Source organism: Vipera ursinii (genome assembly GCF_947247035.1).
Source record: "Vipera ursinii genome assembly, chromosome: 3".
NCBI lineage: Eukaryota > Metazoa > Chordata > Lepidosauria > Squamata > Viperidae > Vipera > Vipera ursinii.
The window spans coordinates 147,853,927-147,869,757 of record NC_139516.1 but is presented as its reverse complement, the minus strand read 5'-3'; the positions used below and the strand labels follow the sequence as shown (position 1 = coordinate 147,869,757).

General features: G+C 38.9%; 1 protein-coding gene across 3 annotated transcripts in view; it reads left to right on the top strand.

The window, feature by feature from the left end:
* The window catches only part of JARID2 (jumonji and AT-rich interaction domain containing 2), a 244,922-nt gene that overhangs the window by 202,903 nt on the left and 26,188 nt on the right, over positions 1-15,831 (top strand). For all 3 annotated transcript variants that reach the window (XM_083360663.1, XM_083360661.1, XM_083360662.1), the window contains exons 7-8: positions 1,217-2,249; positions 6,915-7,411. In XM_083360663.1, coding sequence (XP_083216789.1) covers positions 1,217-2,249; positions 6,915-7,411 — 1,530 coding nt within the window. The remainder of the gene's footprint in view (positions 1-1,216; positions 2,250-6,914; positions 7,412-15,831) is intronic.

Below are 15,831 nucleotides of genomic sequence, written 5' to 3'. Positions count from 1 at the left end.
AATTAAGAAAAATTAATCTCAACTGATTCCCAGTGATCTCACTGGAGCTTCTGGCTAAGTATTGTAATATCATAATTGTTATTCTAAATTATTATTAATACAGAGTAAAACTGCTTTGATAATAAATGTGTTGAGCAACATAAAATAATAACAATTGCACATATCATAACTATTGATCAAATGTTTACTATATAATTTTAACATGTACCTCCTGAGATCATTGTAGAAGCTGGATCATTCAGAGCCAGACTAATCTCTTGGGTGCATATTAGATATTATTTCCTTGCAGTACTAAATATTGTATCCTAGTTGTGAATGCTTGTTATTTTATGATTGGTTTTAAATTGTGATAGAAGATGGATGTATTTTCCTTTAAGGTTGGCATTAGCTTGTTGGTTTTTAATTTCTAGTCAGACAGTCACACCTATTTGTCTCATAGGTGACAGATGGTAAATACAATACATAAATATTAGAAAACAAGCATTGACTGGGAAGAAATAACATGCATCCCTGATGGTTGTATTTATGTGTGTGATCTGGCCCAAAATAAACTGTAGATTATTTTTAGGTTTGGGAAAAATTAAGACTTTACTTCATCCTAGTTATTCATTCTGCAGCTCTGTTACTATTATCACTAATTTAGACTTGCCTAACTATTATATTGTTTTGGAAGTTTAGATGCCTCTTCATACACATAGATTGCTTTATAACAGTAGTATACAGAAAAGGCAAAAGGAAGCAGGGCAGCACATATTATATATTCCCTGAGTCTTCGGAGAAGGGCGGGATATAAATGGAATTAAAATAAAAAATTATTCACAAGATCCAAACAACATTGGATCCATTCTGGAACCAAACCAATCTTTGCATAGTCCCACTATAAAGCAGTGCTATGAAACAGAAGCACTGTCTCATTCAGTGGGTAGTGTTAGAGGTATGAATATAAGCACACAGTTCATGCTGTTTTTCTTCTAATTTCACTTTTAAATTTATAAAAGGAGCGTCTGATACTGCTTTCTACTAAGCAAAGTCTATGACATAGTAATATGCTGAGCCATTTGTTGTAACTAAGTGTATTTTTTCCCCAAGAGGCTTGTAAAAGAGGTGAAGCCTTCAAGATTTATTGTGTATTCGTTGATTTATCTGGTATCCATTGATTTTTCTTTCTTTTTTTCTCTCTCTCCTTCCTGCTTTCTGATATTCCTGGCTCCTCCAGGTTTCAAAGGTCAATGGTATCACTCGAATGTCAACTCTGAGTGCAAATACAGCCAGTGCCAAAAAGATGAGAGACGTCAGACCTTCACCGTCCAAAACTGTGAAGTACACTGCAACAGTGACTAAGGGAACTGTCACATACACCAAAGCCAAGAAAGAACTGGTCAAGGAAACCAAACTAAATCACCACAAACTCAGTACACCTGTCAACCATACAATCTCAGGGAAAATGGAAAGTAGCAATGCAAAAACCCGTAAACAGGTGCTATCCCTTGGAGTGGCCAAGCCCAACAATACAGCTATTAATGGTGTCAAGGTCAATGGCAAGTTGAACCAAAAGTCATGCACTAAGGAGGTAGGGAGGCAGTTGAGGGAAGGGCTGCGCAATTCAAAAAGGAGGCTGGAAGAAGCAAACCATATAGACAAAATACAGTCACCCGTCAAGAAAGTGAAGGGGGCCACAAATGTGACTGAAACCCCAAGCAAAAAAGCGCCATCTGTGGAAAGACCTTTGCTGAATGGCCATGTGAAAAAGCCTGGAAGTCAGGAGGTGCCACAGAAAAGTCTGGAAAGGAATAGGCCGAAAAGAGCTGCTGCTGGGAAGAACACGCCAGGGAAACAAGCACATAGCAAAACAGAAAATGCCTCCTGTGAACATTATTCTACCTCTCAAACAGAGTCCTTGCACAAGCCACACGACTCAACAGGGAAGCACGAGAAAGGTAGCGTCAAGTCTGGGTGGGCCATGATGGAAGAGATTCCTATTCTCAGGCCTTCCCCCAAGGAGTTCCATGACCCATTGATATACATTGAGTCAGTCCGTGCTCAGGTTGAGAAGTATGGGATGTGCCGGGTGATCCCTCCTCCTGACTGGAGGCCTGAGTGCAAGCTGAATGAAGAGATGCGGTTTGTGACCCAGATCCAGCACATTCACAAACTCAGCAGGCGCTGGGGGCCCAATGTGCAGCGTCTGGCCTGTATCAAGAAGCACCTCAAATCTCAGGGCATTACTATGGATGAGCTTCCACTCATAGGTGAGTCCCTTATTCACACAGGCTTTTTGTTGGTCTTGGTGGCAAGAAACCATTTTGAGCACTGATTTATTTTCAGGTTAATCCTCAGAGAACCCAAAGCACTGGTAAGAGAGGGTAAGCAATAGATTTCCATGCCATTTCATACAGAGCAGTCCTCTTCAAAGCGAACGTACTCAGATTTCAAAAGTATCTTATTTTATGCCTTGAGAAGAGATAGTGATCGGACACATATGTAATAAGATAGCCCTCATCTACTCTACATTTGGATTTTAGGGAGTTCCCAGGGAAGCTATGTGGATCAAGAGCATACAATTACTCTTTCCCCCCCCCCATCCCCATATTTAACTTTTCTCCTCATGAAAAAAATATGGAAAGGACAGAGATGAGAGAAAGATAGGTGAGTGGGAGGATTTGAAGCAATCACGTGACCGTGGGAATGCTGCCACAGCCATAACTTTGGGGACCACTCGCAAGTCCATTTTTTTTTCTAGCATCATCATAACTTCAAACAGTTGCTGAATGAATGCTCATAAGTCAAGGGACTACCTGTGAGCTTTAAGCAGATAGGTTGTATAATTAGTACAAATCAAGTTTCAGGATTTCATCCAGTATGCTGCTTTTATTTTTAAGAATCTGTTGATTTGGGGAATACAAAAGAAAATAGTGAACACAGGCTTTTTCCTCCCAGGGAGGACGAAGTAAATGTTTAAATTAATGAAAGATTTTACTGGTAATAAATTATAGTTAGGAGTTTTTGAATTAAGTAGAATTAAAGCACCTTTACAATCAGACAGTATATTTTTAAAAGACAGTATTTTTTGTGAGATGTGCTCTTTGCAAACATAACCAATACTGTCATTTTTTAAGTGGCAGCAGATAGTTACGATTTGAAGTGTTTCGTTAATAGCACTTATTTGGGCTTCTGTTAAACCTGCTCACGTGTGTACTTAGCATTGCTGACTTTGTTCAGGTGGACTTTGAATCTGGAGAAGGCCACCGTTTTGAGCTATTGAGACTTTTGAGATGTGCTGTGGCTGCCACAGGAAGGCTTGTCCAATTGCCAACTGGCTACTCTAATGGACACGGCCAGTTAGGAAACCAAAGGATTGGTGTGGAGACCACTGGTTGGAGACAGGCTCTTTGCTTTGCAGCCTGCCAGCTTCCCACTTTGTTTCTGTATAAAAGAATCTAAAAAGGAATAAAAAGAATCTAAAAAAGGAGTGGATCAGGGAGCTTGCAGGCAGCAAGGTAGACAGAACAAATGGGTCACACAGCCAGCTCATTCCCTTCTTCAGCTCTTTCAGTTTAGCATGCTTATAATGAGCTGGCATGAACCTTGGATGCTTGTACATTCCCACTCTCTTTGGGTACAGTTGTGGAAAGGAAGATAGAAATGGTTGATTCCATCCTAAATTCACTCTGTGTTACCACACTTCGTGATTTATTTACTAGTGTTTGTTAAAACAGGTCAAAACAGTCCAATTTTGACGCTGGCTTCTTTCTTCGTATATCAGATGACAACATAATGTTGGATGATTTTCCTGTATCACGATACAGTGTTGTTTACTACAGTCATTTGAATGGAAACTTCAACTGCAACAGAAGCCTTTGCTTTGCAGCCTTGCTAGAGAAGGGAAGTTGATGTGTAAACCTGAGACGGGCCCACAGGTCCTCTAAGGCTGGAGTTCTTAAACTGGGCAAATTTGAGCATATCCTGGGGGCGATGGAGCAATTTGTAATTGCTTGTTTGTGAGTTGAGGGTCCAGTTGTGGGTCTGCCAAGACATTTGTGTCAAAGAGCAGATTTGGGAGTTTTGTGGGAATAATCTGAGACCATGAATAGGAATAATTTGTCAGATAATTTAAGAACCACCGCTTTAAGGCAAAGAATTACACCAGCATTTAAGAAAATATCAAAGCCTAGAGAAGGAACTGCCGGTCATTTCTGATACAGTGGTACCTCAGTATTTGACTGCTTCAGATCTCGTCAAATTTGGTACCTGACACATTTTGACATGAAAATATTGTCCCGGTGCTCATCTTTGTTTGGTACTTGACACACTGCAAAAAGGAAGTGGGGGGACAGCTGCAGAGGACAGGACAGGAGGTCGGCCATGTTGAGAAGCTCGCTGCAAAAGGAAGACAGCGCAAAGGGTAGACAGGAAGTCAGCCCAGCTGGGAAGTTGCTGACATAGGAAAAGGAACTGATAGGAAGTTCTTCCCAGCTGAAGCAAAGGGGCCAAGTGGTAAGTCACATGGTTTGTTTGCTACTCATCCTTTTTACTATTCGTCATGCCTCTCAGAGCCAATTAAGCACGAGTGCTGAGGTACCGCTGTATTGTACTTGGTGTAGCAGTGTTGGGAACATGTCTTCCTGAGAATCGGACTGGTAAACTGCTGTTTGGCATTAAATCTGAACCCAGTTATATCTGAATTGTGTTAGTTCTTTTCTTCCACAGACTGATTTCTTTTTTTAAAAAAAATAGCTGCACTTGAAATAAAATTTAATTCTTTTTTATTTGTATATAACGTAGGTATTATAAAAGGATGCAAAGTAAATTTGCTTTATCCAAATGCTTCCCTATCTTTTTTGCCCTGAAGACAAAAAATACTTCTTCCAAGTATTATGTGTCCTAAACAGAGATTGGAATAAATATATTACCCTCTCATTTTGTTAAGGAACACACACATATATTACGATTTGTGAGCGACACCAAATATATACTGCTCAAAAAAATAAAGGGAACACTTAAACAACACATACTGTATTTAATAGTAGGATGACTTATCTTGTGTTCCCTTTATTTTTTTGAGCAGTATAATTCTGCAAATATTATATTTTATTGGTCTGAGAACAGTATACTTGATAGTTTTTTATAGCATATGTATCTTGGGTACAATTCTATACATCTCAAAAGTTTGTTTTCCTGGTGTATGATTAAAACAGGCTGTACTGATGAGAGTATTTACTTACACACATACACACACACACACACTCACACACACACACACACGTATAAAGAGCTGTTATGAGAAGCTGGAGAAATAATAACGAGGTCCTTTAGGAGGAAAAAAGTAAAGGCCAAAGTGGATCTAGTAGTGGTAGGGGCACTTAGGTCTGTGACTTCTAAACTGGGAGAGTGGCTCAAACAGATCCCAGGAACAACATCCTAACTCTCCATCCACAAGAGAGCAATGTTAGATACTGCACAGAAACTTCAAATTCCCAGCAATATGTTATTGGCTGGGGATGTCATGCTTGTTATTACATGTTTATAAGTATTTATAAGTATTGGTCTGGATGCAATTCATTTTATATACATTATCTGTTATTGACATGTGGGTATCACGTTTGATAGTCTTTATTAAAATGTCATATGAGTTACTAGGAATGAATAACATAGGAGTACATCTTGTTCGGTCCCTCTTGCTTAGCACCTTTGATTAAACAAATGGAATTGAAAGCTGGCTTTTTTAGAATTATGCATGAACCAAGAATTCTGGCTTGCTCTTCTTAATAAGCAATTATCAGAAATTATGATTTGCTCATGACTTCGGTTTATTCAGCCTTCAGCCTCGCACATATTCCAGACAAATCATGTATTCATCACTCAAGGTTTGTTTAGCCATGCCCGGTGGGAGTGATCCAACAGCTTGTCTTTCTTTATTAACATTGCTACTTGTGTTGTGTGACCTCAGCTAGTATGTTTTGCACCATCGGCAGACATTTATTTGCACATGGGCCCTCTTCTTAAACCTCAGAAACTGACTTTCACTGAGTGAAATCACCAAAGTGTGCTTATGTTTATATTGAGAATGTGAGCTACCCGTATACATTTCACCTGGTCTTGGAATAGTGGTTAATGGTAATCACCAAACTAAATTGGACTGAGTCTGTATGACAAAGTAAAAACACTAATTCAGCTGCTCACATTTACAGCAGAATTTTATGCAATTATACCTTCTGAGCTTTTGTAGCAAGGGAAAGAAAAGTGCTTTTTCAATGTAAATTGACGGACATAAAGGGGGCAAAGACTTTGTTGCCTGTTGCACTAAGCTGTGCCTTGTTTAACTGTAGTTTGTGTAATAAATCATTGGCTATATTCAAAAATACTGATTAATAAATAAATAAAGCATATGTTGGTGTGGTGATGTGCAAATACAAGCAGAGAGAAATAGGTTCATTCCTGTTTGAAGCAGATTTCCATTCTCAGTAAGAGTAGATTTCCATTCTCAGCGGAGAGGGAAGTTAAAAATGGGAAAACAATAATAGATTCATGAAATAATCAGAGTAACTGAGGGTGGGAAGTGTTTTTATTTATTTCCGTTTGTTTTATTTCACTTAAAAAAAATAGCAAAGAAATAATACCTAATTAGCATGCTGGCCATGTAATTCTGCCTAGGCTGCAACATTTTTTAATTGCCCATAAAAAAACAAGCAGAGGGAAGGCTAGACTATAATCCTTCTCCTTAGCCTCTGGTTTTCACAGAAAGGTTTTGCGTTGAAGTAAAAAGTGACTTTCATCTGCAACTAAATTGGTATTATCCAGACATATTCATAAAAATTAGGGCCTGAATGAGTGTGGTCTGTGTTCAATTTCCTTAACAAATTTCTGTGTTTCCCTTTTTTTCCCCCTTCCTGCTTTTCGGCTACATTGACCTCCAGGAGGCTGTGAACTAGATTTGGCCTGCTTTTTCCAGTTGATCAACGAAATGGGGGGCATGCAGCAGGTGACTGACCTCAAGAAATGGAATAAGCTGGCAGATATGCTGCGTATCCCCAAAACTGCACAGGACAGGTTAGCAAAACTGCAGGAAGCCTATTGCCAGTATCTCCTCTCCTACGATTCCCTCTCTGCCGAGGAGCACAAGAGACTGGAAAAAGAAGTCCTCCTTGAAAAGGAGATTCTGGAAAAACGGAGGGGTCCTTTGGAAGGACATTCAGATAACAACTATGAATTCCAGTCTCTGCCCCGCTACGAGCCCAAAAACGGACTCATCAATGGCGTTGTTCATAAAAATGGCTTCCGGAACAAAGCAAAAGAAGTTGAGGTCCCTCAAAAAACAGGTAGGCGGCGACTCTTCTCTCAGGAAAAGGAGACCACAGTGGAAGAAGAAGAAGAGGTTGGTGTTCTTTGTGACCTCCACAAGTGTATATACAAGGTCAGTAGAAATCTTGCTGGGGTCTTGGCTAGAAAGCACATCTAAAAATGCACATAGTATTTTTCACTCACTCTGCCAGCTCTGATTTAGTTCAAACAGTGGTTTGGAATGCTTATTTTGCTTGTCGCTGAGCTCATCCATTTGCAAAGGAATGTTGACTCCTCCACTCAATTTGATTTGGCAGCCTTCCCACTGTATTAAGCATCTGGCACCACCACATGCTGTGTAATTGTTAGCAAGATTGAATTGAGTATGTTGAAATGCTAAGGGAGGACGAGATACATTGCTTTTTTTATGTTGGTACTTGTGTCCAGCGCTCACTGCTTTTCCATCACTGCTCTTTATCCCATCGCTATGAACTGATAATTAGGTGCTGCTTGGAAGACTGCACAGACACAAGTCAGTGATTTTATTTGAAGTAATCACCATTTTCAGGAACTGAGATCTGTATAGATAGACTCCCACACTAAATATTGTTTAGGTTTCTATTAGCCAGATTCATATCCCTGTTCTTTTCCCACAAGGATCCAGGCAGTGTATGTGAGATTAATACCTTTTTACCTTGTCTTCTCTGTCATTATGAAAGAGGTGTAAGACCTATTTTAAGTGTTAGTTAGGGAATATATAAAATTGGCTTTTCTATATCCATTTAACACGTGCAGATCCTTTTAATAGGTTGCCAAAGAGCATATAGGCTGGGAGTTCTGGTCCAAACACATCTCACATTCATTAGGTTGGGGAGATGCTCTACAGAATGAGTTTAACCATCTTAGTGAATATATTTACATACCTATTGTTATCTCAGATGAGGATTTTCTCATTTGGATTTTGGTGACTGAGTATTATCCTTAAAAGTGTCCGGGTTCTTAGGAGAATCTGTCCCCCTGTCTTCAGATAATTCATGATTTACTTTTAACTCCAAATAGCAGATTAAAATACATATTATATGACCACTTCAAACTCATCCATGTTCAGGCTTTTGTTTGGTTGTATAGTTGCAATATGTTGGCCTACAAAGCATATAAACCTGGCTTGTCTTATCAATATCTTCCTTAATTTTAGCACAGATGTAGGCTGTGTTGTTGGGAGCTATACTGCCATCTGCAACTCTCCCTGTGACAAGTAATCCTATTTCCATAACAATAGTTCGTATGGTTTGCGGCTGAATACATTTTAAGAGCCCTATCATCCAACGAAAGCTTAAAACGATGGTATCTATTACAGGGTCATTGTCTTTTCATATTTATATAGCACAGCAAACATGTCTTGGAATGTTGTAAGATTAAATTTGAGCTTTAGACGATGCTTGTTTCTAGGGCAACCGTAGAAAAAAATTTGAGCAGCTATTCCCATCTTTTCCTCTTTGTCCAAAACACAAACAAACAAACAAACAAAAACAAAAAAACAACAACCCAGGACTAGTCTACCTATGAAGACAACATCATACAGATCCCCTGAAAATTGAGTATACCAGCGTAAGGACAACGTTAAAATCTCACCTGGAAGCAACCTAGTGAACAAAATAGAAAAAAGAGTCCACTGACTATATATAATAAACAGCATTCTTGGCGTTAGGGGTTCAAATCTTGGGAGCCATGGTCACATTTGATAATTGTAGAGCATATAACTGGACTCACAGAATATGACCACTATGGAAGGCATCCCCATTCATAAAAGGATTACCATAGCAACCATGCTCACGTATTGGAAAGTAAACTGGTAGAATTACTTTTCCCCACTTTTTCTAATTTCTATATACCCTTATTAGCTCCTACATTGCCTTTGTCTTATTTTGATAACTATGCATATTTACAAACCAAGCATTAGGCTGTAGTCAAAATGGACATTCTTAGAAAAGAATGTCCATTTTATCTATCTGGAATATAGGAGTATTTTGGAAATAAGGACACTAAAGACTGATGCTTTTCTTTGCATGACAGCTTTCTTTTAATTTTGTTTTAGTTTGTAAAGATTGCTTAAAACTTAAAGGTCACTTCAGAAGGGGACTAGCGTGTACTATGTTTAGGTTCCCAGTTTTATGTTGATTAAACTTGGCCTTTTTAGTTTGTGGAACCTCCTTCTGCGTACTAACCTGTGTTTGTTTCCTTTGAGATGTTTTCTTTATTGATTTCTTTTCCATAATATTACATTTGAATCATCCAATTTGACAGCTGGCTATATTAGCTTTGTTACCATGTCTACAACTTTCTTTTTTGTTATTCTGCTGACCAGAACCAAGTGAACTAAGTATAATAATAATGACGGGGTCTTTTTGCACATTTACCTTAAAGCTAGCCTCATTTAATATGTAAATAATTCTTTTTTTAAGTATCGTTGCTTGAAATAGCTTTTCATAGCTAAATACCTGTGAAAAGAGAATGCCAGGCAAAAGGGTATTCATTCTAATATGTACCTGCATGGCTATTTCAATACTTTTCTTAAAGGCCTTGCTTTCCTGCAATTTATGTAAGTAAAGGTGCACTTAATCTGTCTCAAATAGAAAAAAATGGGTATTTGGAAAAAACATGATTATAGTTATATGTATAATACAAAAGAGTCCGGCTCTGCAAACCCGGTCAGTTAGAAATTAAATCCTGTTTTAATGCTACATGCATTGACCTCAAGAACTTCAGCTATTCCTCACTGTGCATCAAAATGTAGTTTCTGCTGAAATGACCCAGTGCTTGCAAAGTAGGATTTAGAAATACAGATGAAATCATGAATAATTATGGTTTGCAGGGCAAGCACAAGTCATAGTTTCAGTTTTAGCCAGGAAATCTAGCTTATGAGCTCTGTCATTCTTAAAGCCAAGTTCATATAGCATTTAAAATCCAGGAACTGTGAGCAGAAATGATCAAAGGAATTTGAGTTTTGATTTTTGTCCAAGAAATCCTTTCCATACCTATACAAATGTTTTGAGAGAGAACCAAGAGGGAAAGGCAATATTTTCACTAAATATCACTAAAAATACACTACGTATTTTTCTATTTAAAATCAAATTAACATTGTATGAGTATAAATTTTAGGCAAAATTGGAATTTAAGAAGGGCAAGAGAAAGCTTTCATTGGAGATTACTTTATGATGAATGAAAAAGCTAAGGACATCTGTTGTAAGGACTTCTGATATTTGTCATCTCTCCCTAAAGATTACCAATTGTTAAAAATAGTTTCTGCTTTCAATTACTTGGCAAAAATTGACAAACAAGTACTCAAAATCTTTTGGTATTACTTTTACAGCCTTGGCAAGCCCCAAATTACAGACACAGATTGGATAGCTGAGAAATAGTGCTTTGAATGTTGTTTATTATTACATTGGCCCAATAAATATTTCACACAATTGTTCCTTTTATTTGCAAACATGAAAATCTGAGATTTAAAGAGTCCATAGCCTCTTTTCCTGTAATGGACACTTTTAACATTTTATCTTGCTTTTTTTTTTTTAGATAGGTGCTCCAAGCTAGATTTTGGCTAGGAAAAATATTTTGAGCAGTGTTATCAATCACTCTGCATGTATATCCTAGCTGAGAAGTAGCCCTGCAAAGTAGTTTGAAGATTAGAAGTTCAGCATTTTTCCAGTAAAACTTGAGTTGTGGTTGCAAAATCTGCCAACATTGACTAGTGCTGTCCTTGGAGTTACCAGGGAGTGTTGCAGGTGGCATGGATTGCTGTTGCTGAAACTAGTTTCTCCCCCACACACACACACACACTTTATCTTGTAAAAAAAAACAGTAGTTAAAAGTCCACACTGATTAAAGCCATTATGGGGGTTGCATATCAGTGAGCCCATTTAGTAATGACTGAAATCTGGAAAATTGTCTTTTGAAAGTGTAAGGAAAATATATGGTAAAGACCCTGAAGTGACAAATGAAAGAAAAAAATAGGTACGTTGTTTGTGTGAAAATGGTAAAATGTAATAAATGTGAATGAAGACAGGATAGTTTAATTTTGTGGAATTGACAAATATAGGCAGAGAAGTGAAGGTCTGGATTTAATTATGAAATGGAAACGTGTCTTCAGCAGCATGAATTGGCATCATCTTGGTTGTTATAAGTGAAAATAGCAACATGTAGGTTGTTGAGAGTTGCTTGTTATGCTCCATGCATGGTGAACCAGTGAAGAGGGCAGGGCCAAATTATGCAATTTTCTGAAAGAATGTGATCTAGAAAAAAACATTCTGGATGATATGAATGAATGTGTGGATATAAAATGAGAGAGTACAGAAAATATAGGCTCTTCAGAGACTCAGGAATAAATGAGAAAGATAACTGGAAAATATCCGTTTGGAAAACACATTTATTTTTTAAAACTATGGTTTTATATATGACTACTAATATCTACATGCGGCAGGGGAATTAGCATAAATCAAATATTTGTTTGGTTATCATAGTAATAGTAATATCCCATAAATCAGTCAAATGATTGTACAATATATTACGTTATAAAAATCATGATGCCGAATCTAGTCACTGACAAAAAAAAGGCTTAAATTCATGTGGAAGAATTCTGTCTTCTCAGTCTGCCAGGGTCAGTAACTACCTGAAGCTTCTGGATGAGGGTATGCTTCACAAAATGAGAACCACCATGGAAAAAAACATTGCCTTTGGGGCCCATAATCTTTCATGTAATATGCTGGTTGGAAACCCTGTGCCTCCCTCTATGGGATGAGCACTTTGGACAGATTAGTTACATTTGGAAAAGATGGCCCTAGATATACCAAAGTCCATACCCTGTAGAACTTTAAAGGTTAAGGTCCATATTTTTCATTGCACCCAGAAATCTTATCACTAACATCTGTATTGTATGATGTTGCAGTTCTCACTCACTAGCATGTGGGCTACTGCGTTCTGCGCCAGGAGCTTTTCTCGAGTGATTTTGAGAACAGCCTCATATAAAGTGTTTTCAGGAGACAGTTTTGTCTTTTATAAGGACATGAGATACTATCAGCAGGGCCTCCCACTTCATAGGACTTCAAGTTGTATGCTACAGAAGCAGGGCAATGACTTCTCTGACTACGACAATAATTTGCATATCGTATCCAGCAGGAGTCTCATATGCTCAGGAGAAGTCACCAGTTGCCATCTCATGCAGAGCTAAATCTGGAGCCCACAAAAAACCAGATGGTTTATGGACAAAACCCATCTGGTCTTTTTAGGACTCTACCTCAGTCTTTTTAATCCTGTCTGGCCACAACAGTCTCCAGACTGTCAAGACTTCTGCAGCATCTCCAGGCCAACACCAAGTAGAAATAAATAGCTGAGTTTAATTGGCATACTTCTGCTTTAGCGAGTGAGGAGAGGGTAACAGTATTTGTCCCTGATCATGATCAGATCACTCTTTGATTACTTTGGAGTCCTGTATGCCTGTGCAGGAAATAAAACCTATCTGATTATTTTTCACCAAGAGCCTAATGGCCTGTTGGGTTTCAAAAGGGACTTGAAGTTGGTCTTGAACAGACCTGGGCATTTTATAGTCTCTGGGCCACATCCAGTCCTTTGGCTACCCTGTCCAGGTGGCAGCAGTTGGGTAGTGGGGTATGGCGGTGAAAGAGGGCAAGGCAGAGGCCCTCATGTGGTCTCTTGGGAAAAATAATTGTTCACCCCTCTTCTTGGGGTTTGGTATACTTAATTTAATTGAAGCCTTAGTCACCACTTGGAAAGAGGAGGTGACAGTGATCTGGGATCATATTGTGCTTATACATTCTTCCTTTCCTTGGAAGCTGCCATGTTTTTGTAGGGCCTCTAGGAAATGAAACGGCAGAAGAGATATCTAACGCCTTGTTGCAGGAAAACAAAGAGGTAGATGCTAGAGAATACCAACCACATTCCAAAAGCCAAAATAAATCCCAGATCACCTTGTAAGACTTTTCCGCAATCACTCTTCACTCACTCATCACGTGTCAAGACTCTAGCACACGGGTGTCAAACTCAATCACGTCACGTGACGTATCGTGACATTTTTTTTGTGTTTGTGGAGCTGGGGTGGGCATGGCCTGCGCGTGACACATCCGGCCTGTGGGCTGCCAGTTTGACACCCTTGCTCTAGCAAATCTTAGTGACTTAGTTAGCAGTAAGTTGTGCAAACACATCACAGCAGCCCAATAGCAATTCTTTCTGATTATCACCCTAAAAGGGAATAGGTCACTGCACAAGTCAACACAATAAAGTTGGATAAACACTGAGGCTTTGATGCCCTTATTGGCATAGTGTGGGTTGAAACATAAGCCCTTACCATACTCAGATTCACTTTTTGTCTTTGCCCACTGGTGATCTAAGTGGTTCTTCTGTCATTCACCTGTCAAAAATTCTCTATAAGCCATGGGTCACAAATGGGACAGCTTGGGAGTAAATTACATCAAGCACTGTGACCCTCTCAGTCTCCAAAGCTGAACCAGGCTCTGTGCAAAACTGCCTTCCAGCTCACAGGAGAAATCCCCCAAGCAGTTGTGAGAATTCAGTTATTTAATCAGTCATTCATCTTACAAGTCATCACAGCTACAACTCTTAAGCATCTTACAGAGTATAAACCAGGGCTTTTCAACCTTTTCACCCATTGTACCACTTTTAGGATATGGCAACATTCGAGTACCACCAGTTGCCTAGCAAGGTGTCAAAAGCTTGATAACCCCCCCCAAAAAAGGAAAAAAGTGATGAAGTACAGGTAGTCCTCGACTTACAACAGTTCACTTAGTGACTGAAGTTACAATGGCACTGAAAAAAGTGCCCCCCAAAGCCACAGCCGAGCAAGACACCTGCCTGCCCGCCCAGCAGCGCTCTTCCTCCTGTCCGAGGTTTTCATTGTTGTGAGCATTTTTGTTAAGGATTGGCAGCAGGGGTGGGGTGGGGTGGGGTGTTTGGTTTTTATTCCCCCCCCCCCCGTCTGCTGGGTGGTTGCAGCAGGTTTTGGTCACTTCGCATGACCCTGGGACACTGGGACCATCATAAATATGAATCAGTTGCCAAGCATCTGAATGTAAATCACAAGACCATGAAGTGCCAGGATCAGCGCCGAGCTCCAGCTGGAGCCTGGCGCTGATCCTGGCGCTTCCACTGAGCCCTGCAGCTCCAGCCGTCTCTCGCTCAGGCTTGTGCGGTGTTGTCACCGGTTCAGCTCATTCCCCTCCCTGCTACCACTTTTCTAGGACGGTCGCGTACCTCCTGCCAGGTGCCAATGTACCACAGGTGGTACCCGTACCACTGGTTGAAAAGCCCTGGTATAAACAATTAGGGCTAAAATAATAATAGGAACTGATTTATGGTGAAACTGAACTGAGGGAATGTGAAGGACAATTTTAGAGATCTGTATGGAAGTTTTAGTTACTGTATTTGCCAAAGAGTAAAATAGAAAGAAGTGCTATAAATATTACTATCTAAGGAAAAATGATGAAGTCTTAAATGCTGTGAGAATGTTGCAAATACTAAAGAATGTGTAGGTGAGGATGGTATGAGTGAAGAAAAGTTAAAATATAGATGAGGTGTCCTTATGGAGGGGCTGTTCGGTTAGTTTAATCTGCAACTCTGATGATTGGAAGAATGACCTTCTTTACCAAAGGAAAGTTAGGAAGAGCAAATGTAAAAGTTGAAGAAGGGGGTAATTTGTTAAGTGTGCATGAGAAAATGTTTGGCAGAGTTATGATTAAAAGGGTGTAAAAAGAGATAATGAGCAAGCCCTGCAGCATGGCTTTTTGCGGGGAAGATATGTAGATCAGGTTTTTTCCTCTTCAGCAATTCATCAGGCAATGTGTGAGAAAGAAACCTTACTGTACTTTTGTTGATTTATGGAGTGTATATGATCAACAGAAGAGGTGTCAGCTATGGTTGGTGTTGTTTGCTGAATTGAGTCAGAATGGTATATAATGTGTAAAAAAATCATTGGAATGCCTAGGGACAAAGTTTGCCATTGAGCATGGAGTACAACAAGAACATTTGATGTCTCCTTAGATAAACATATATAGAATGCCTATGGTGATATTAGAAAGGTATTGGTTTGAGAAATGAATATGCATGTTCTTTTTATGCTTTTGGCTGAAAAAGCAAATGATTTGCAAGAGATCTTAAATTGTACACTTTTATACAATTAATGAATCAAAAACACTCTGCAAAATATTGCTTATCCTGAAATGAAATAGTATTTATGGGTTGTATGAATGCTTATTTTTTTGTGTCAATACATCCTATAAAATAAAATAAAAAAATCAATAGATTGAATTAATCGAACTATATCAATAGATTGAATTGAAGTAATTTAAGCTGTTGATAGCAGACTTTTTTAAATTACTCATTGTGTGTTCATCCATGATATACAGTATACCAGCTTTGAGTTCCTCAATCCAGCCAGCTGTGAAAAAATTAATCCACATTCTCCCATTAGTAATCTTGAAAATTTATGCCATTGAAATAAGCAAAAACCTTTTGTGAAAGAAT